The following is a 23,083-nucleotide window of genomic DNA, read 5'->3' as shown; positions in this document are numbered from 1 at the left end:
GAATGACTTAAAGGTAAGTATACTGTGAAACAAATAGAATACTAAAGGAGAAAAATATTGAGAACACCTATTCATACACTAAAGAAAGATAATATAAACTCTACATGAGAATTTTTTATATGTTTGGCCAGAAACAAGTTCATATTCAATAATGAAAGGATCATTATTTGTTTAATTAACTAAAAATAGTTCTTAAATGGCACACTTGTTTTCATGTAACTGAATAGACAGGGTAAGTAGAAAGCCACACTCTCTGAAAAAATCACTTTAAATCATTTTTCTAGTCCTTCATTACTATTCAAGTCTTATTAAGTAAGTAATTTACACAACACCACTCTAGATGCTACAGAGTTTGTACAGAAATGGGAAGTCGGGATCTTATTCTACAGTGGCTGAATATAATTAAATATTTAATAGCATGGGAAGTTTACAATACATTTAAAAAGTCTAAAACAGCCATTACGCCAACACTATAGAAGGAAGTGTATTTTTATATACTCTAGTGCCGACTTTCATTATTGTCAAATGTTTAACCTAAGGTGAAAAAAAAAAAATCAGGCCAAATGAAAACCTAGAGTTAATTCAAATTTTTCATGTTGTTTATACATTCACTATGTCTTTCTAATCTGTTCTCTAAGTTAATAAACTAATAATAATTTAATTTTTCCAACAGGTACACTAACCAGAAAGTACCCTAATGATCCAAAGAAGTTTAAAAAAAAAAAAAAAAGGTAGTAGTAGCAGCAGTCATTAAAAAAAAAAAAAGACCATCAACAGGGGATTTATTCCCCCTGCAACAGAACCGTATAATTAAAGTTCCATAAAAATTCCATAGATTTTAGTGGGCTATTAATTAAAAATTCAATCACTGATTTTTGTCCTATAGCCTAACTGTTGCTATAAGCATCTAAGCTTACAAACTGTAGTTCATTTAATACTTCTGAATATTCTCAGGAAGATAAATACTAGGTTCACACATTTTGTATATTTCACATGCATGACTTTCTTACTTTTAGACTCCTACTTTATCACTGCCTTAATCCTCTCACAAGAATTTTTAGAAACTCCCTTATACCTGGAACAAGGCAGTAAAAATAAGTATCAATACTTGTCAAGGCAGAACACTACATAAAAAGGTCTGAAAAATTTTTACCTGCAGAAGGTGGTGGCTTTACATCTATAGGAGAGGCAGTAGTAGCTGGGTCTGTGTTTATAGAGGCATCATTCACTTTTTGCTGACTCCCAATTTTCTTTGTTAAGACACTGTTGCTATTGGCCTATGCAAAATATTAACAATAAATTATTACAGGAGTTGTGTTTCCTTCCATCAGTAATTGCCATAAAGAAATCCTGAAAAGTCCACAAAGCTGGTATTGTCTTGAAGACCAACTAAAACCAAAGGTAACACACATCATTTTACTAACTGACCTAAATGTTACAGAAGAGAAAAACTTTATTTTGGTTTTCCTTGTCAAATCATCAAAACACTACCCCAAAAAAGACACAGAAATCTCCTAGGTCACCTACTATAAAGTCATTAATATACTTAACAGGCCCCAAACCCAAACCCATACATGTGGTCAAACTCAAAAGCCTTTCTAGTTTACTACATCCATTTCTGTGAGCCACCTGGGTGGCTCAGCTGGTTAAGTACCTGACTTCAGCACAGGTCATGATCCCAGAGTGCTGGGATTAAGCCCCATGCTGGGCTCCATACTTAGAGGGGAGTCTACTTCTCCATCTGCACTCCCCCACCCCACTCATGATCTCTCTCTAAAAAATAAATAAAATCTTTGTTTTTCAACCTGAGCTGAAAACAGACACTTAACCAACTGAGCCACCCAGGCGCCCCTAAATAAGATCTTGGGGGGAAAAAATCATTTATACCATATAGAATACAAATAAAACCGTGTTTACAATAAATTTTGAGAACCTCGTATCAACTACAGATTTTAAATATGTTTCTCCACTTCCAGCATTCTATTACATAGCAAACCTTAAATTAGGTACAATTTAAGGACCCACATTAAAACACGCATCAGAACAGAAATAATTTCTTCTTCATTAAATCTGCTTACCCACTCTCAAATGGAATATAAAACAACTAGCTAACATTAACTCTTCCTAATCTAGTGATTATGAATAGGATGGAAGAACCCAACAATGAAAACTGAGACGATATCTATTACCCTGGGGATAACCAATGGTGAACCACACTGAGGACAAGCATCACTGTTGTAAGGAGCGATCCAATACGTATAGTTTTTAAGTGAAGACATTTATCAAGAATTTAGAGGGAGGGGCGCCTGGGTGGCTCAGTGGCTCCTCTCTCTCTGCCTGCCTCTCTGCCTACTTGTGATCTCTCTGTCAAATAAATAATATCTTTAAAAAGAAAGAATTTAGAGGGAAATGGTCAAGTAAAAAGGACCTCCCTCCTGTTTTCTTCTGCCTGCTGCTATCCTTGCTTCCTTTGTTGTTTTCCAGCAAATAAAAACTCCAGATCAAAAAAAATATGTATCATTACAATATTAGACCAAAGACTTCAAATCAGACCAATGACTACCAATCAGCAGAGATAAATTTTATCCAAAAGGTTGATATTTAGAGTATTATAAATCTGGGGGCACCTGACTGGCTCAGCTGAAAGAGTATATGACTCTTGATCTCAGGTCATGAATTAGAGGCCCATGAGGGGTATAGAGATTACTTACAAAAATGAAACTTTAGAGTATTATAAATTTGATTTGTAAACAAAAATAGTGATAAGAGAAGTATCAGATATACATTAAACTGTCCTTACTGATTGGTCTGAAAGTTTGTTTATTTGTTTTTGGAGCCTCTGGCACTCCTTGAATTTTTCTTTATAATGATCTGCTGCCATCTGAAGACGAAGTTTCAAATCTTCAACTTCTCTTCTCAGTTCATGTTCCAGTGTATCAGTCTTTTCCTATGACAAAAATACACACACACTTCCGCTTTAAAAAAAAAAAAAAAGTTAAAAATCTCCTATCTCATAATGTAAGAGTAAATCCCAACTTCATTTTTGCTTTTTTCTGGCTTTTAATTTTTATTTGTTTTAGAGTTTTGGCAACAGAGCTACATTAGCTCCTAATAAACCCAGCTTTATATTCTTAGGACTAAGGCTCATTAAAAAACTAGAGAAGAACAATCTACCTCCAGAGGAGTAAGTATTACTCTGTTAAATAACCATAATACCACTTTATGAAGCTAATAAATAAGAAATTCCAAACAAAGCAATATATAACTGACATCAGAAAGTTTAACAATAGAGCAGTTCTTACTAACCATTAGGCATTAGCCTACCTACATTTTCCTTAAAGTTACATTAATTTCCACTGAAGAAGTTATAATGACTAAATGAAATGAATAGAAATTTAAATTTCTGTGTAAGGAATCTGACCTATTAAGACATACCTATTAAGCTTGTAGTGAGTTTTTGATCAAATGAATAATCAAAATTAACCCACTTTTACCTGGTCTTTCTTCACAGAGTTCAGTTTAAGTTCTGCCACTGCATCAGCTAACTGCTTTTTTACTTTCTCATTTTCCAAGCGTGCAGTATGCAGATCTGCCATTGTTTTATCTCGCACATTTACAGCATCACTAAGTTCTTTAGCCAGAAAGACAACTTCTTGCCGAGTTGCCTGAACCTGCTCCTCTGCTTTACGAAGTTGCTCCTTTAAAGAAAAGGTATCCTCCTGAAGAAAAGTAGATAAATATATTTACAATAAAACCATTAAATTAAAAAAAGAAGCAGAAACCATTTTTAATATTTCAACACATCCAAAATTTTAAATTGGTTTTTTGTTTTTGTTTTTTAAGATTTTACTTATTGGGGCACCTGGGTGGCTCAGTGGGTTAAAGCCTCTGCCTTCAGCTCAGGTCATGATCTCAGGGTCCTGGGATTGAGCCCTGCATCGGGCTCTCTGCTCAGCAGGAAGCCTGCTTCCCCCCACCCCTCTCTCTCTGCCTGCCTTTCTGCCTACCTATGATCTGTCTGTAAAATAAATAAATAAAATCTTTAAAAAAAAATAAAAAGATTTTACTTATTGACAGAGAGAGAGATCACAAGCAGGTAGGCAGAGATAAGAGAAACAGGCTCCTCGCCGAGTGGAGAGCCCAACGTGGGGCTCAATCCCAGGACCCGGAGATCATGACCTGAGCCGAAGGCAGAAGCTTACCCCCTAAGCCACCCAGGTGCCCTAAATACTGTTTCCTACTCATGACTTCGATGAAGCACATAAAACTATCAAAAACATAAGGACTCTGTGTTACAGTCCCCATTTAACAACCCAATGCACTCAGTATCTCTACCACATTAAACACACGTAAACTGAAGTTCAGAAGTTAAGCAACGTGCCTGTATTTAAAAGCCCTGGCTTAAACGGAAATACAAATGAAAGTTCCTGTCCCCAAAAATCTCTAAGAGCTGGAACTACTGACCCTCGTTTTTTATGATTACCAATAAAAATAATTTCAGAAGTTCTCTGTAATTACAAAAATTCTGGTTAAAAGAAGTCTCCTATTAGCTAACCTAAAACATACCCAATGTAACATTAATATACCATCACATATCATTATGAAAACAGGACAGAATTAGAATAAGGTACTGGGAAAATGAAAAGTAATTAGCCCCTCTTAACAAACCTAAAATTATCTTTAAAAAGTTAAAACTGAGGGGCGCCTGGGTGGCTCAGTGGGTTAAGGCCTCTGTCTTCAGCTCAGGTCATGATCCCAGGGTCCTGGGATCAAGTCCTGCATTGGGCTCTCTGCTCTGCAGGGAACCTGCTTCCTCCTCTCTCTCAGCATGCCTCTCTACCTACTTGTGATCTCTTTCTGTCAAATAAATAAAATATTAAAGAAAAAAAAAGTTAAAATTGATTTAAAAAAAAAAGAAAAAAGAAGGAGGGGCGCCTGGGTGGCTCAGTCAGTTCAGCATCTGCCTTTGGCTCAGGTCATGATCCCAGGATCCTGGGATGGAGCCCCATGTTGGGCTCCCTGATCAGCAGGGTGTCTGCTTCTCTCTCTCACAAAAATAAAATTTTTAAGAAAGAAAAGAGAAAAAGAAAGGGAAAGAAAAAGAAAAAATTACAATTGCCATTCCTTTAATATTAGGACCCAAAAAAATCTAGTTTATTTAACTTTCCTATTTTTATCTCTGTACTAAAAACAACAAACTCAGAAAAAGTGCAACCTATTCTTGGGTTTTTAAATTGTTAGCTCCTGGGTACCTGGCTGGCTTAGTTGGTGGAGCACATGGCTCTTGATTCTCAGGACAGTGAGCCCAAGCCCTTGTTGGGCATGGAGCCTACTTAAAAAATAAATAAATAAATAGAAACTGTTATCTCCTTAGAAGGAAATGACTATGTAATGCTGAAGTGGAGGAAATCTTCGCAGATATGATATTAACAGATCTATGTAAATATCATCAGTTTCTCTGTCAAAAGGGAAGATAACAAAAAACCAGAGGAAATTGTTTGGAATATATTTTTTTTAAAGGTACAATAATACTCTGATAGAAATACACTTTCTAATCAGTAACGGAAAAATTCTCCAAGCCGCCCCTCACCCCGTCAAAAAAAAAAAAAAAAAACCAAAATTGGGCAATGGCATGACTGTGAATTATTATTTTTCTTTTTTTTTAAAGAAATGGCCAGGGACGCCTGGGTGGCTCGGTGGGTTGAGCTGCTGTTTTCAGCTCAGATTCCTGGGATCGAGTCCGACATTGGGCTCCTTGCTTGGCAGGGAGCCTGCTTTTCGCTCTACCTGTGCCTGCTTGTGCACTACCTCTCTCTCTCTCTCTCTAATAAACAAATAAAATCTATAAAAAAAAAAAGTGATAATAATAAAAAAAAAATGGCCATTATGCCATTATGCATATAGAAATATACTCAACTGATCAAAGAATTGAAAATAAATACCATTTTATTTCAACTGACAAAGATTCAAAAACCAGAATAATTCCAATATTTGACTGACTTTAGGGAAATTAACAATTATAAACAAGTGGACTATGTACCTGGTAAGCAGTATACATTTTCTTATCAGAGTTTTGCAACATGCACAACCTTTAAAAAGCACATTAACTTTTGGTCTAGCAACTTTATTTTCATGAGTTTCTAAGAAATTTATTTAGCTTTACAGGGATGCAGTATGATTATTAAAATGAAAAGTTATTAAAAATAGAAAATATGTAATATAAGAATTTATTATAAATTCTGCAATATATCCTTTATACAATGAAAGTCTCTGTTCCCATTACAAACATAAGTATATACAATGCTGGGGTATTTTTTTGAAAAGCTATTTAAAAGTAACTATGAAATTTATTCTGGTATGTACATATGCCTACATAACTGTACAAGGAGGTTTACTGCAGCACACTTATAAAAGCGAAGGACTATACACAACTAAAAACAACTACATACTACATGGCTATAAATAAAATAAGGGATACTATGCAGCTGTTAGTGAACGAGGAAGATCTACATGGGTTCTCATACTCCTACAGAATGTCCAGACACTCTATAAAAATTTTTTAAAAGGTTTTGGTTTTTTTAAAATATTTTATTTATTTATTTGACAGAGAGAGATTACAAGTAGGCAGAGAGGCAGGCAGAGAGAGAGAGGAGGAAGCAGGCTCCCTGCTGAGCAGAGAGCCCAATGCAGGACTCGATCCCAGGACCCCGAGATCATGACCTGAGCCGAAGGCAGCAGCTTAACCCACTGAGCCACCCAGGCGCCCGGTTTTCTTGTTTTTATAAAAATATAAATTCTCTATGTACCTCAATAGATTTCTAGGAAAATTAAAAATTCTATAAGACATATATGGGAAAGGATAATGGTTACTTTTACTTTGTACCCTTATATATTATTTGAATTATGTTATAACCGTGACCTTGTACTGCTTTAAAAAACAAATTTTTTTTTGCATTTTAATGATTAATGGGGCTCCTGGCTGATTCAGTTGGTAGAGCATTTGACTCTTGATCTTGGGGTTGTGAGTTGAACCCTGTTGGGCAGAGAATTTTTTTAAAAAAAGTTTTAACAATTAAAGAGTCAATTTTTCCAGGTATTTCTATAATTGTGATTTTCCTTACAGAGGTTTTATGTAGAAAAAAGATGCCTAGAGAAAATTTTACCATCTTAATAAATCAAATATATGTTTTACCTCTGTGTTTGCAATGTGCTATATAAAGATTTTATTTATTTGACAGAGAGAGATCACAAGTAGGCAGAGAGGCAGGCAGAGAGAGAGAGAGGGCGAAGCAGGCTCCCTGCTGAGCAGAGAGCCCGATGCGGGACTTGATCCCAGGACCCTGAGATCATGACCTGAGCCAAAGGCAGCAGCTTAATCCACTGAACCAACCAGGCGCCCTGCAATGTGCTATATTAAAGACAGGGTGTTAATCATTAATTCTAAATGTGATGCACAACTGATGTTTTAGGTGTTACAGTAATTATATCTGAGTATATTTAACAGTAAACTACTGCAAATGATGTAATACTCATTCACAAGGGTTAAGAAATAAGTCAAAGTAAAATTGCCCAGTGTAGTATCACCCAGCCATTTAAAAAAAAAAATGTTCTTAGATCTCCATGAACTGATGGTGGAGTAATTTTTTTCAGTTTATATTGTTCAATATTTAAAAAGCAAGGTGCAAAAAGTATGTATAGCATGGCAGCTTTTTCCTTTTTTTGAGGAAGAAGGGAATATGGAGGTATGGGGTAACTGGGTAATATAATAAGCACTGGGTATTATATAAAGACTGATAAAGCATATACCTCTGAAACCAATAATACATTATACGTTAATCAATTTAAATGAATTTAAATAAAAAATGTTTAAAAATTGAAAAAGAAAAAGAAGGGAATAGAAAACAGTGCCTGCACATGTTTATTTTTTTTTTTAAAGATATTTATTTGACAGAGAGCTCAGAAATAGGCAAAAAGAGGAGGAAGCAGGCTCCCTGCTGAGCAGAGAGCCTGAGGCAGGGCTTGATCCCAGGACCCTGAGACCATGACCTGAACTGAAGGCAGAGGGTTTAACCCACTGAGCCACCCAGGTGCCTTTGCACATGTTTATTTTTGTGGAAGGAAACAGGATAAACTGGAAACTAATGAAAATGTTTACATATAGGTATAAGAAAGGGTTTTGTTGTTTTTTGTTTTTTTTTTAGGAAAGAGACAGTGAATTTTATAAGTATTTCCATTTTTGAATGATGCAATTATTTAACAATCAAAACACAAAATTCAATCAAAAGGTTAAGAGAATAAAAACTAATCTTAGAATTAAATACTAACAAAAATGTAGACTGTGTAAAAATTCATTACCCATTAATATGTTAAAAAGTTTATTCAAGTAACTTTGAACACAGTACTATGTACATCCTTACTGAAATAAATTCTTAGAAAAAGGATTGGGAAGAACTTAATTTAATAGACACACTGTTGGGAATGGCACTGGTGTAACATTTCTGAAACTACTGGTGTATATAACAGGGTAAAATACATGAATATATATATACAATGATGTTTTGGAAACAAAGGCTCTCACACTGAAAGAAGAGATAAATATGGAATGGAGGAAGGTAAGGAAAAACCCTAAAATACCGGATTTGAACTGAAGAAAACCATATAAAGACTTTAAATGTCTGTCCAATGGAAGTACAAAGAAGTAATGACCCCTAGTAGCAACAGGATCCAGTATAAAAATATCAAAATTCTATCTGGCTTCAAAATACCATTCCCCACTGAAAAAAAAAACAGGGCTCCTTACAGAAATAAATGTCAGTACCAGGTATGGGACAGAACCTAAAGCTTAATACACAGTTGTTTCACAAAGCCAAGAAGTATTCAAAACATTTACGAAAAAGACAGAGGAGTTGGGGCACCTGGGTGGCTCAGTGGGTTAAGCCTCTGCCTTCGACTCAGGTCATGATCTCAGGGTCCAAGAATAGAGCCCCACATAGGGCTCTGTGCTCAGCAGGGAGCCTACTTCCCCCTCTCTCTCTGCTACTGTGATCTCTGTGTCAAATAAATAAATTCTTCAAAAAAAAAAAAAAGAAAAAAGATTTGTGGGTGCGTGGCTCAGTCAGTTAAGTGCCCAATTCTTGGTTTGGCTCAAGTCATGGTGTCAGGGTCCTAAGATCAAGCCCCACATCAGGCCTTGTGCTCAACATGGTGTGTGTCTGAGATCCTCTCCCTCTTCCTCTGCTGCTCCCCCTCCTAGTACATGTACACAATCTAAAGCAAATAAATAAAATCTTGAATTTAAGGGGAATTAAAAAAAAAAGGTCTGAACAGCTCCACCCAGCTAAGTATGGGATAATTTGGGTATGAAAAAGAGTAATAATGATGATGTACAATATACTGAACAAAAAAGAATCCCCAAGTCCACAGTAATATGAAAAAAGAGAGAGGGCAGCAAAACCTCATTATAAAAGAATACATACTAATAAATGGAGAAGAAATGATGTAATTTTTTAAACCACCATTTCGTAATCATTAATAATAACTGATAAAGGTGAAAATCATCAAGGATAAAAAATCACTGGGTGAAAGGCTACTGGGGAACAGGAGAGTCAAATGATCTCTAAGTATGATCCTACATATTATTCAATACAAAGAGGGGGAAAAAGCACCAATATGATGGTTTCAGGCAAACATAACTTTAAACAAATGATTAAACCTAACATCAAGAACGAAACTGACATTATATGTCTTTTGATAACACTGCAACAGAATGTACAAAACATCTATGCCTTTTCTTTTCTTTTTTTTTTTTTTTTTAAGATTTTATTTATTTATTTGACAGGCAGAGATTACAAGTAGGCAGAGAGGCAGGCAGAGAGAGAGAGGAGGAAGCAGGCTCCCCGCTGAACAGAGAGCCCGATGCGGGGATAGATCCCAAGACTCTGAGACCATGACCTGAGCCGAAGGCAGAGGCTTTAACCCACTGCCACCCAGGCGCCCCTCTATGCCTTTTCTTGCCAAAAAAGGTTTCACCTGAATCCAGCCATGAAGAAATGATAAATAAATCTGGAGTACAGACCATTTTCTCAGACAAGTCTGAATTCTTCAAAAAGTATCAAGTGTTATAAAACAAAAGGTATAGAGAAGCTATTCTAGATTAGAGCAGACCAAGAACACAGTAAATTGGGTGGTCTTTATTTCCCCTGGGCCAAGAAATTTTAAAGGCTATACAGAAATATATTTGGGACAAGTTGAATGTACTAAAACCATATACAGGAAGGAAATATTATCTTATGATGTTAAATTTCTTAGGTATGTTAATGGCTTGATGGTTATACAAAATAATGTACATGCTGATAGGGAGACATGCTCATGTATTTAGGTTGTAATGTTGAATGCCTCCAGATTTGTACTTTTTCAAAAGGCAGGCTTGGGGAAAGAAAGATTAAAAATAAAAACCACTCAATTGCATACATTTAACAGACACACGTTTTACACTCTTCAGATACACACTGCAAAAATACTTACCTTACTTGAGGTTGTAAGCAAGAAAGCCCTTTGCAGATTTTCCTTTTCAGCCAAACAGAACTGCAGCCTGCCAATCTCTTCCTTGAAATGAGTAATCATGCTTTCTTTGTTCCCATCTAAATTCTTTAAAGTCTGAACCTCTGACACAAGCTTGGTATTTTCTATATCCGTATTCTTCAGATGTACCTGTAACAGTGCTTAAGATGTCAAGAATACTCTAACTCAATAACCTAAGCTACTCAAATTTCAAACTACCATTGTTTATCTCTAACCCAAAAATGATCAAGGAACCAGAAGACTTACTAGACCAGGAGTCAGGGGACCCAAGTTACATTAAATGACTAGCTAATAAACAGAAACAAAACACAGTCTAAGTATTTTTTTTCCACAGAGATTACATCTAAGGTCTTAAAACATTACCTGATCTCTAAAGTTTTCTCCTCTCATTTAATAAATTTAAGTTCTCTTCTAAAATGCAAACCAATTTAGTTGTTCTTTTGGAGGAACAAATTATGTTATAGGTATATTCAGATATGAAGGCATGGAGAGATTCTGGAAAACTGAAGGGGTACATTCAAGAACAACATCTTAAGCAATATTTTTATTTTGAGAAGTCTTGTCATTTACTTCCTATGTCCCTAAAAATACATTTGATTAAGCCCACTATATTAATTTTCCCAGGAACTTAGGCAGCACTTGCTAATTTGCTCATAACAGATGCACAAATCAAATTCCATAATTGAAATTATAAAGAGTACAGATACCTAGTTTCCACTATAAAGAGTATTTTGCTTTGGTTAAGAGTACCAGAGAGAAATAAATTAACATACTACTTGCACTTGACCTCAATAATGAATGCTGAAACACTAATTCCTGTTCACAAGGACAGAATATAACTCCAGATTCTCTGAGGTGTCACCAGTCAAGTCCTTTACGGCATCACTTTAAAAACACTATCTAATTTTAATAATCCTCAGATCAAGAAAGTGTTTTATCTATTACTCTAAATTCTGACAGGACAGAGACAGATCATATGCTCTAAGAGGGGCTAGAAAAAGAAAGATATAAGCAGTCTCTCTGAAAAAAAAAAAAAAATACACACACATACATAAACACAATCTGGAAGGGAAAGCCTGTTTCAGAGATTAACAATTTAATATGAGGTCTTATCATATTCAGTAAGTACAGTCTCCTTGCCATAAAAAAAAAAAAAAAAAAAAAAAAGAAAGAAAGAAAGGAAAAGGAAAAAATAACCCCACAAAACAAAAATCTCTAAGGAAGTTTTGCTTCCCATTTTGGGAATACACACATACAAATGAAATACTGTTTAGAGCACTGGGAGGTTGAAGGAAAATATATTCAAATGGAAATTTCAATGTCAATTTGATCCCAACTGATAAAGCCTATAGAAAACTGGAGATATTTTCAAACCATAGAAGAATAAATCCCCAAGACACCTCATTCTATCCCTTCCTTCCTTGCTGCCCACTCTTTTATAAGGAACTGGTCACTCAGGTGTAAAGCAAAAACACAAAAAGTCTGCAGAAAGTGAAAAACAAGACATAAGGACTAATTTAGAGCAGTAAAGGAAAAATGCTCATTTACCCTAAAATGTGCTTGCCAACCCTCTACAAAACACAGGAAGTCCTATTCTCATAACAGAAAGAAAGAAAAACAGGATGGAAAGATGAAATCCTTAGGGATAGGTCTCTCTCTTTCCAAAATAATTCATCCTTGCATCATTCATTACACCTCTCTAGCATCACTGGTTTAACCTAGGACCTTCCTAAACCCTTTCCACTAACTAGAATGCCTTCAGAATTAATTTTATTATTGAGCTGAAAAGACTGAAGACAATTATCTTATTATCTCCCTCTATGCTAACAGAAAGCAACATGGAAAGCAATTATCCATGGAAAGAAATAATGCTCAGGTCTTTTCCTAACAAGAAAACGGAAATATTCTCACTGAAATTCATTGTTAACATTGAGTAAAAAATTATGAGAGATGCCAATTTTCACTTAGTTTAAAAAAAAATGCTTTCTAACTTTAAAAAGCTGCATTTAGGGTAGTTTGCAAAGACACTGTACAAATTGTAATCCAATTCCTTCAATTTCTCTATTATTTCCCTTTTTCACAAAATCTTGCTCAAAAATCAAACATTATTTTGGGGCATATTTTCTTAAAGGGTCAAATCATCAATCATCCATCCACCAGAGCGGGACACCTGAGTGGCTGAGTCAGTGAAGTGTCTGCCTTCAGCTCAGATCATGATCCCAGGGTCCTAGGACTGAGTCCCACATGGGGCTCCTTTCTCAGAGGGGAGCCTGCTTCTCCCTCTGCTTGCTACTCCATCACTATTTTTCTTTGTTTTGGGAGAGACACACACACACACACACACACACACACACACACACCTTGTGGATAAGCTATTCAAGAAATAAAATGGAATGGGGGGGGGCGCGCCTGGATAGCTCAGTGGATTAAACATCTGCCTTCGGCTCAGGTCATGATCTCAGGGTCCTGAGATCGAGCCCCACATCAGGCTCTCTGCTCAGCAGGGACCCTGCTTCCCCCTCTCTCTCTGCCTGCTGCTCTGCCTACTTGTGATCTTTCTCTGTCGAATAAATAAATAAAATTTTTTTAAAAATAAACTAAAATGGGTATAACCTGTGACATACAAAACGCCCCCATCTATGCTCTCTGCTCTAAGGTGCATGGTGGATTCAACATTTTATTTTTATCTTCTAAAAAAAAATCCCAACACCACCAAAAATAAAAAGGAAAAAAAAAATGGGCTTTAAATATATACCACAATACTGTGTCTCCCTTTTCTATTATCATCAAGTGACTAAATCTACCCAAATAATACTGACTTAACTCAGAATGTTCTTGAAATTCCTCATCTGGAATTGCCTTGGTGACTACTATAAGCCACTTAAGATAAACACTTCTCAATATACATCTACAGCATTACTGGTTATTAAGCTAATGATCCTATTTCAAAATCATTTAAAAAAGAAAACTTTCAAAAAGGTGAAGATTTGCTAACAGAGAGAATTTTCTTTAAAATGACATTCTCTGAAGATTATTCTAAAAGTCAAACTCTAGAACATGATTATCATCACTGAAATTAATGTTCTAAGATGTTCTTAAAAGGGGAAAACAATAGGTTTTATATATTCTGATAAACAGGCAGGTATCCTGTTACCATTAAACCTCACTGACTTATTATGTATTACCTGCTAAGTAAAATACAAGCAAACTCCCTGAAAACATTTAGGGACAATTCACTATAGGGTAGGATTTTTGTTGTTGTTGTAAAAAGAAAAAGAAAAAAAGAAAACAATAGGGTAGTTTTAAAACAGGTCCCCAAATCCCTGGATACTTCCCCTCCGTGAAGCCCAACTCCCTTCTGTTTAAGTACTGGCTGGACCCAAGTGACTAGCTTCTAATGAATAAGATAAAGCAGGACTAATCTATAACTTTGGTAACTAGGTCATAAAGTATACACTAGGACTTCCTCCTTGCTCTCTCTTGGACAGCAAGGACAAAGTGGCATCCTTGTTGCGAAAACATTCAGGCAACCACTGAAGAGGCCACTGAAGAAGCCTGTAGCTGACTGTGGCCCTTGCCAACATCCTGAATGCAACTGACCAAGACACCCTGAGCCAGAACCATGCAGCTAAGCTGCTCCCCAATTCCTAACCACTAAATTTCACAGTAATCTGTTACACAGCGATAGATAACAAAGAGAAATGAAGAAAGAATAAACTACCTTATAAAGTTCCTTCTCATCCTTTTCTGTCTTCAACTGACACTCCAGTTGTTCTCTTTCATATTGTGCCTTCCTGAGTTTATCCTTCAAACTGAGTTAAAGTAACGTTAATATAGACAAAAAATTTTCATTAAAGCATTTTTGAAATATGTAAGCATTTTTTAAAACCATCAGAAATACCTGTCTAATTCAGTTTCTTTTTCAATTGCTTTATGTGTCACTGACACAATATCTTCCTCAAGCTGGAGAACTTTGGATGCAGCATCATTGTATCTCTTCTTAAACTCTTCATTTTCCGTTTTTAAACTTTGTGATACTTCAACAAGATCCTAAGAAACAACAAAATTTCTGAGAAACAATCTCTAAAACAGATTTGCATATCTTTAAGAAATCTATGTATTCTCAAATTGTTAATCCCACATTTGTCCCCTCTAAAGCTTATAAAACTAAGATTAAAAACTAAACCTTAGGGACGCCTGGGTGGCTCAGTTGGTTAAGCAGCTGCCTTCGGCTCAGGTCATGATCCCAGCGTCCTGGGATAAAGTCCCACATCGGGCTCCTTGCTTGGCAGGGAGCTTGCTTCTCCCTCTGCCTCTGCCTGCCATTCTGTCTGCCTGTGCTCGCTCTCTTTCCCTCTCTCTGACAAATAAATAAAATCTTTAAAAAAAAAAAAAAAAACTAAACCTTAAACTGAAACATATATCCAATTTTTCATATAGCAAATCAAACAATTATTAATTTCTTTTCCAGATTTCTCATACACCCTGTTTCTTGATTTCACAAACTTCTCCACCAGAGGGCAGGCAACAAAAATGAGAGAAAAAAATTTTTAATTCGTCACTTTCATTTTTGACATCTTGTTTCTCAATGCTAATCTAGTGACAAGTCAGGTTTCATATGATACCACCACAGATAACACATTGTCAAAAAACAACAAAAAAATCCTTCTTCTAGTACAGATCATTAAGTACCACCAATAATTATACAAAGCACTAAGATACGCAACTGAAACAATGTTCATAATGATCCTGTCACTGTGACTCAGAAGCCTGAATAAATATCCAAAGAAACTAAAATGAATATAATAGTAGTAAATGCAATAAAAAAGTATTCCTATTTAAAATAGAATATTCTACTTTCAACAATTTAAAAGTTTTAAAAATATTAACACATTAAGACAACTAAGTAACATACAAGAACTTGGTCAAGCTCCTTTCTAAACCCATTTTATGATATATAAAATGAATATAATAAAGCTTATTCTTCCTAGTTTATAAAATCATGAGAATCAAATGTAATAGTGCACGTGGAGATACTTTGTTATAAAAAACTAGACATCAAAGAACTGATAAATTAAGGCAACTTGTTGTTAAAAAATTATTTTAAAATTTCCCAATTATGAAAGTACCACCCACCTAAACAACAGAAGCTAAAGGAAATCATCACTCTTACAATTTAAATCTAACAAATGTTATACAGTATTTATAAGCCACTTCAATTTTCATGAAGTAACTCAGCCAAATTTTTTACTTATAGGTGAAGTATTACTTTAAATATATTACTAGAGGGCGCCTGGGTGGCTCAGTGGTTTAAGCCGCTGCCTTCGGCTCAGGTCATGATCCCAGGGTCCTGGGATCGGGTCCCGCATCGGGCTCTCTGCTCACCGGGGAGCCTGCTGCCTCCTCTCTCTCTCTGCCTGCCCCACATCTACTTGTGATTTCTCTCTGTCAAATAAATAAATAAAATCTTTAAAAATAAATAAATAAATAAATAAATAAATAAATATATTACTAGAATATGAAAATTGCTATGTTGCATCTATACTTCATTAAAAATCCCATCACAGTAAGGGTCAGATACACGCTCTTGGTTTTACTTTTGCTCAAAGCAAATCTTTCCTTACTAAATTTGCAACATTAAAACTAAATGCTTTTCTGATTCCAGTGAAAATGCCCCAGAAATAAATAGTATTTCCTCTGCTATAAACTGTTGTCAATATCCAATGACTCCTGCCAATGTGACACATTTTTGTCTTGGTGATTTATAAAGATAGCCAGAGAGGTTTCTAAATAGTTTTTTAATTTTGTACTGTTATTTTTACCACATGCACTTTTGGCACTACAAATAGGCTACAGATTTAATCCAGGTTATTTCTTCCTACAACAAAGACTAGATTGCGTACAGGTAAAAACTAGTTTCTAAATCTGTAATTAATGAAGTTCTGTAACAGGTAAACAGTATTCTAAAAAATGTATGGGGCAAGAACTAGGGATGATTCATAAGTAACTAAATGCAAAACATGAACTTAGTGCTTTATCAATGAGCCATTTAACTCTACAGTGAGTCACTAATTTTAATATAACTTGATGGACTTAGAATCTTTGCCTGGTACCCATAAAAGCACCTAATTATTTTCTCCACATCCACACCTATTTTCTAATTGCATGAAAATGCTAGAAATTGGGACGCCTGGGTGGCTCAGTTGGTTGAGCAGCTGCCTTCGGCTCAGGTCATGATCCCAGCGTCCTGGGATCGAGTCCCACATCCGGCTCCTTGCTCTGAGGGGAGCCTGCTTCTCCCTCTGACTCTGCCTGCCACTCTGTCTGCCTATGCTCGCTCTCGCTCGCGCTCTCTCTCTGACAAATAAATAAATAAAATCTTTAAAAAAAAAAAAAAAAGATTTAAATTAAAAAAAAAAAAAAAAAAAAAAAAAAAAAAGAAAATGCTAGAAATTATCCTTCAGGCCTCTAGTTCTCATGTTTGAAGCATAGCATCTCAATTTAGCTAAGTCTTTCTTAGAATGAAAATCACATTAAACTCTGTAGTGAACATACGAATAACTAAAAATCCTGCTTTCTTTTAAAAACTTCTTAAAAAGATTAAAATTTAGAACACAATCTTTGAAAAACACTTGAAATTTGAGATAAATATTCATTTGGTCAATATTTGAAATCTTGCCCCAAAACATAGTAATTCTAATATTAAAGTAAAACTTGACTAGATTAAGCTGCTACATTGTACATCGAGATAAAAACAATTACAAAAATGGAGGGAAAAGGAGATCAAGAGATTTGGGCATTTCAAAATCATGTAGTGAACTTCTTCCCTCCTCTCAGGTTGAAGAATCCCTACCATGAGCGACTATTAGCAATTCCTTCACGTCGTAACTCTCAAATATGAACAACCAGAGGGAGAAAAAAAAGCCACTTATCTGTGTGGCTAAACACGCACTTTAAAATATACCTAAAGTAACAGAACCCACTTCACTTATTCAAAATAAGACAAAATTCTGACTACAAATGAATACATTTGAAAAAAAACACATTATATTATAGACAACCATTTAGAAAAGATTATGGTATTCTGGATTTGAATGCATACAGTGGTAAATTTTAGTAAATTAGTACTTGAATACTCTAAACAGCAAATTACTGACAAAAGAATTATGTCATCTGTGGAAACTGAGATTTTTAGTATTTTATTTTAGAGAAAGAAAGAGCATGAGCAGTGGGGGGAGGGGCGGAGGAAGAGCAAGAATCACAGCGTCCACGCTAAACTGAGAGAGCGAGCTCACCACTCTGAGATCATGACGTGTGAGTTAAAATCAAGTGTCAGACTCTTAACCAACTGAGCAGGGAGCCTGTTCTTGTTCTCCCTCCGCCCTTTTTCTACCCCCCGGCTCATGCTCACTCTCTTTCAAATAAATTAAATCTTTAAAAAAAAAAAAAAAAGTTTAAAGACTCTTAAGTTATCTCTACCCTCAACATGGGACTTGAATTCACAACCCTGAGATCAAGCTCTACTGCCTGAGTCAGTCAGGCATCCCAGTTGTTTAATTTTTTTTAAGTTAATTGTGGATGGTAAGATCTTATCACATATTTGATTTACAAATATTTTCTCCCTTCTGGAATTCACTTTTCATTTTGTTGACGGTTTCCTTTGATGTGCAGAAGCTTTATACTTTGATACAGTCTACTTGTTTATTTCTTGCTTTTGGTGTTAAATCCAAGAAAATGGTTAAGACCAATGTCAAGGCACTTATCCCCTAGCAGTTTCATGGTTTCCAGTCTTCAATCTTTAATTCATTTTGAGTTGATTTCTGTGTATGGTGTAAGACAGTGGGTCAGTTTCATTCTTTTACAAGTGGCTGTCCGGTTTTCCTAAGACTGTTCACTCAAGAGACTGTTTTTCCCCACTGTATGTTCTTGGCTCTTCTGTCATGAATTAGTTGACCAAGTATGCATGGGTCTATTTCTGGTTTTATTCTGTTCCATAGAGAAATTATAACTAGCTTAAACTATATATTTTACAAACAAAGTGTTATGAATTCCCTGAAACTATTACTTAGCAAATCAGGTATAAAATGAAAATCAGCCTTAAAGAAATGTATTGATATATATACCTAAGTTATAATGATCACTCCTACAATATTAAAGTCTCTGTGGAGTGCCTGGGTGGCTCAGATACTCAAGCACCCAAATTTTTATTTTAGCTCAAGTCATGATCTCTGGATTATGAGGTGAGCCCCTCACTGGGCTCTGGAGCCTGCTTAAGATTCTCTCTCCCTCTGCACCTCCCTGCTCCCACTCTAAAAAATGAATAAACATTAAAATTCTAAAAAAATAGAATCTGGCCTTTGTGTCTTTTTTACCCAATGATAATCAGTAAGAAAGAGCTCTGGAAATTCAATGATATCATAGCTTCAAAACTGGTTTTTGGCAACTCCACATGTTAGAAGAGAGATACACATGCACACACACACACACACACATATGCACCTGAGGCAATTCCATGTATTAAGCAGATTGTCTTAAACTACCTCTGTCCAAAACGGATATCCAATACAGCTTTACAAAATACAGCTGTATTTACAAAATACAGTGATAAATACAGCTTTACAAAAGAGAAAGCCAAAAAGATCAAGACAGCAGAAGAGATCTGCACTAGCCAGAGTCACCATGAGAGAACCTTCAAGTTGTTCTTTCCTGTACCTGTGTTAACTCCAAATGGCTGGTATCTCAAGGTACACTACCTAGTTTATGAAACTTAAGAATGAAAACAGTATGAATAAATACAACAGTGTACAACATGCTCCTTATATTGTTTAATCAATACTATTTAAGTATTCTCAAATATAATTTAGTTTATGTGAGAGACACCTGAGTGGCTCAGTTGGTTAAGCTCATGATCCCAGGATCCTGGGATCCAGCCCTATGTTGGGAACGCCACTCACCAGGGACTCTCTTCTCCCTCTCCCTCTGCCCAGCTCATGTTCTCTCTCATTCACTCTCAAATAAATAAAATCATTAAAAAAAACCAACTCAGCCAAAAAAACTTTGAAGTACACCTTTTATTAACAACATTCAAGTTAAGAATACAATTTTTTTTTTTAAAGATTTTATTTCTTAGAGAGAGAAAGCTGCACATACAGGCAGAGGGAGAAGCTGAAGCCACCCAGGCACCCAAGAACACTATTTTATGGGAAAAAACTCTATCATAGTTTAGGCTCCAAAAAATTATACACTAAACTATAAAACTTAAGGTGAAACTTCATTTTGGTTCTATTTGAAAAATAAGACTCAATATCATTGGTTCCCTGACCCTCAGTTTTTAATCTTCTAATTTTCAAATACATATCCTGCACTCCAAAACAGAAACAAGAATACAATGAATATACCTAAAAGCTGCTAATCGTATGTCTGAAAAATGTAGCTAGGGTTTAAAAAAAAAAAAAAAAAAAAAAGACTAACCAATACATAGGAGTATCATTTGACAATAAAATGAATAAAGTACTGATGCATATTTTACCACAGATGAGCCCTGGAAACATGCTAAGTGAAAGAGGGTCACAAAGGCCACACATGATTCCATTTGTACGCAATGCCCAAAATATATAAATCCAGAGCTGGAAATTCAGCTTAGTGGTTGCCTGGGACCGAGGGGGAAGGAAATGGAGAATGACCACTAACAGGTACAGGTACAGGTTTCTTCTGGAGTGATGACTATGTCCTAAAATTAGGTTATGATAATGGATGCACAATTCTGTAAATATTAGTAAGAACTACTAAATCGTATATTGTAAAGTATTGGACATTAGGATATGTAAATTATAAATTAACCTCATTATAGCTATTTTTTAAAAAGATCAATTAGATTAAGTTTACATCTTTAGTGACAGGCAGAGTGTCATTAAGAGCACTGAGGAGCCAGACTGCCTACATCTACCACTTCAACTGTTCGACCACAGGCAGGTTTAAATAACCTCTCTGTGCTACGTCTGTAAAATGTGTATTTAACAATGTCTACTTTATAGAATTAAATGAGTTAACACATGTTAAGTACTCAGAACAGCATCTGGCTTACATTAAGTATTACACGGGTTATTTTTATAAACCAGCCTTTTATAATAGAGAAAACAAACACAAAGCTAAACTCAAAATGAATATAAAAATTATCCTTAACACAAGATTTACTTTTTTAAATCTAGGGTATACATAAATAATGGAACATACACAGCACGTTAAAATACAGGCAAAATAAAATACACAATTTATAGTTCTCAATTTATATATGTTATCTGGTTTCAGTTTTAATCTTCTTTGTAATCCTATTTTAATCCTTTAAGCAGCCAATTACACAACATAACCTAGAACATACTTAAGCGTAACACTTAAAAGCAATCAGTTTTTGATAACCAGAATACATCCAATTCTTTCAATTTTTAAAATAGGAATGTTCTCTCTATAGGCATTTCATAATACAAAGTCAGTATTTATAAAAATCAGAGATTTTATTTATAAACATGTAATTATTGTAAACATTTAAGTTAGTATTTGTCAAGTAATGAATGGGTAACAAGCTCATCTTATTTTATAAAAAAACGCAATTTCTTCTATTAGGAAGAAACTAAAGGTTGCCACAGACATTCCTAGTAGACTGTTCGTTCTAAAATTTTAAGTGAAGGGGCGCCTGGCTGGCTCAGTGGGTTAAGCCACTGCCTTCGGCTCAGGTCATGATCTCAGGGTCCTCGGATCGAGTCCCGCATCCGGCTCTCTGCTCAGCAGGGAGCCTGCTTCCTCCTCTCTCTCTCTCTCTCTCTCTTTGCCTGCCTCTCTGCCTACTTGTGGTCTCTCTCTGTCAAATAAATAAATAAAATCTTCAAAAAAAATAAACTAAGATAAAATTTTAAGTGAAATTATAGATGATACATCATAACAGTTCTTCAGATTTTCACCAGTATATATACCCAGTATCTCAAAGAGATGACATTTAGAATTACTACACTGAAATTGTTTTAGAATTCACACTATGGAAGAGATTTAAAACAAGTGCCAAGAAATGTCATGGATTTCGTAAACCACCCAACTAAGAAAAGGAAGCTGTTCTAGCTGCCCAGAAGACTGATTTAGAAGGTGAAAAAATGAAAAATTTTAAAAAGAAAATTTAAAAAAAAAAAGTGCCCCATGGCTATTAACAAAAAGAACTATTTCTCCTAGCAAGCACGTTATTGTATCCCCAGAAATAAGGAGGCAACTGGGGCACCTGGGTGGTTCAGTGGGTTAAAACCTCTGCCTTCAGCTCAGGTCATGATCTCAGAGTTCTGGGATCAAGCCCAGCATCTGCGCTCTCTGCTCAGCCCGGAGCATGCTTCCCCCTCTCTCTCTGCCTGCCTCTCTGCCTACCTGTTATCTCTCTCTCTGTCAAATAAACAAATAAAGAAAGAAATAAGGAGGCAATTGCCAACATATAACTAAGATTTTTTTTAAAACATAAGTATCACTTCTAGGATGTCAGAAAAATGGTATGAATTTCATATTTTAGTTCTTTGACTCTCTAGCTCATCATTATGAAAACTAGTAAAATAATATTTACTTACATTTAGTGAGAATCTATTACAGAAGAAACACCAATCTAGGTTTTTTTAAAGATTTTATTTACTGGGACGCCTGGGTGGCTCAGTTGGTTAAGCAGCTGCCTTCGGCTCAGGTCATGATCCCAGCGTCCTGGGATCGAGTCCCACATCGGGCTACTTGCTCCGCAGGGAGCCTGCTTCTCCCTCTGACTCTGCCTTCCACTCTGTCTGCCTGTGCTCGCTCTCACTCTCTCTCTCTCTTACAAATAAATAAATAAAATCTTTAAAAAAAAAAAAAAAAAAAAAAGATTTTATTTACTTCAGAGAGAACACGCATATGCTGGGGGTGGGGGTGGGGGCTAGGGAGGGATAAAGAGAGAAGGGCAAGCAAATTCCATGCTGAGTGTGGAGCCCAACATGGGGCTCCTTCCCAAGAGTATGACCTGAGCTGAAATAAAGAGTCTGACACTCAACCAACTGAGCCATGCAGGCACCCCAAGTCTTTTTTTACATCACCATTTTCACAGCATACAATAGCATTTAAAAAGCCACTTCCACACACTTCATCTTCCCAGAGTATAAACCCAACACAAAAATAACAGAAAGGAAGAAGTCCCCTCTAAGATTAGTGTCTGTCATCAAGATTTATGAGTTGCCATAAAAACTTCTGCTGTATACCTCCTCCAGGTACAAAAGCCACAATCTCCTATAAATTTTGCTTCACTAATCCCCTCACCTCAATCTACTATTTTCTCAACCTAAGTATGTCAGAATTAGCTCTCTTCATTATGGTCTTAGAGTGCTTAACCCTTGTCACCTGGACAGCAGAGAATACCTGAGACTTTAAATCTCAGCTAATAACTCGACTGAACCAGATGCATGGTCTCATGTACATAAATAATTTCACACAATTGAAGGCCTTTTATTCT

The 23,083-nt window shown here is 35.7% G+C and overlaps 1 protein-coding gene across 10 annotated transcripts in view; it reads right to left on the bottom strand.

Moving 5' to 3' along the window:
• TAX1BP1 (Tax1 binding protein 1) overlaps nt 1–23,083 on the bottom strand; it is a 79,788-nt gene that overhangs the window by 28,730 nt on the left and 27,975 nt on the right. For all 10 annotated transcript variants that reach the window (XM_059171438.1, XM_059171440.1, XM_059171444.1 and 7 more), the window contains exons 6-11: nt 14,483–14,631; nt 14,303–14,393; nt 10,525–10,710; nt 3,495–3,719; nt 2,801–2,947; nt 1,154–1,277 (exon numbers count right to left, since the gene is read on the bottom strand). In XM_059171438.1, the coding sequence (XP_059027421.1) occupies nt 1,154–1,277; nt 2,801–2,947; nt 3,495–3,719; nt 10,525–10,710; nt 14,303–14,393; nt 14,483–14,631 (922 nt within the window). The remainder of the gene's footprint in view (nt 1–1,153; nt 1,278–2,800; nt 2,948–3,494; nt 3,720–10,524; nt 10,711–14,302; nt 14,394–14,482; nt 14,632–23,083) is intronic.

The sequence above is a fragment of the Mustela lutreola genome, chromosome 4 (genome assembly GCF_030435805.1).
Source record: "Mustela lutreola isolate mMusLut2 chromosome 4, mMusLut2.pri, whole genome shotgun sequence".
In the NCBI taxonomy this organism is placed as follows: Eukaryota; Metazoa; Chordata; class Mammalia; order Carnivora; family Mustelidae; genus Mustela; species Mustela lutreola.
Note: the sequence above shows the minus strand (reverse complement) of the source record. Positions and strands in the feature narration are given on the sequence as shown.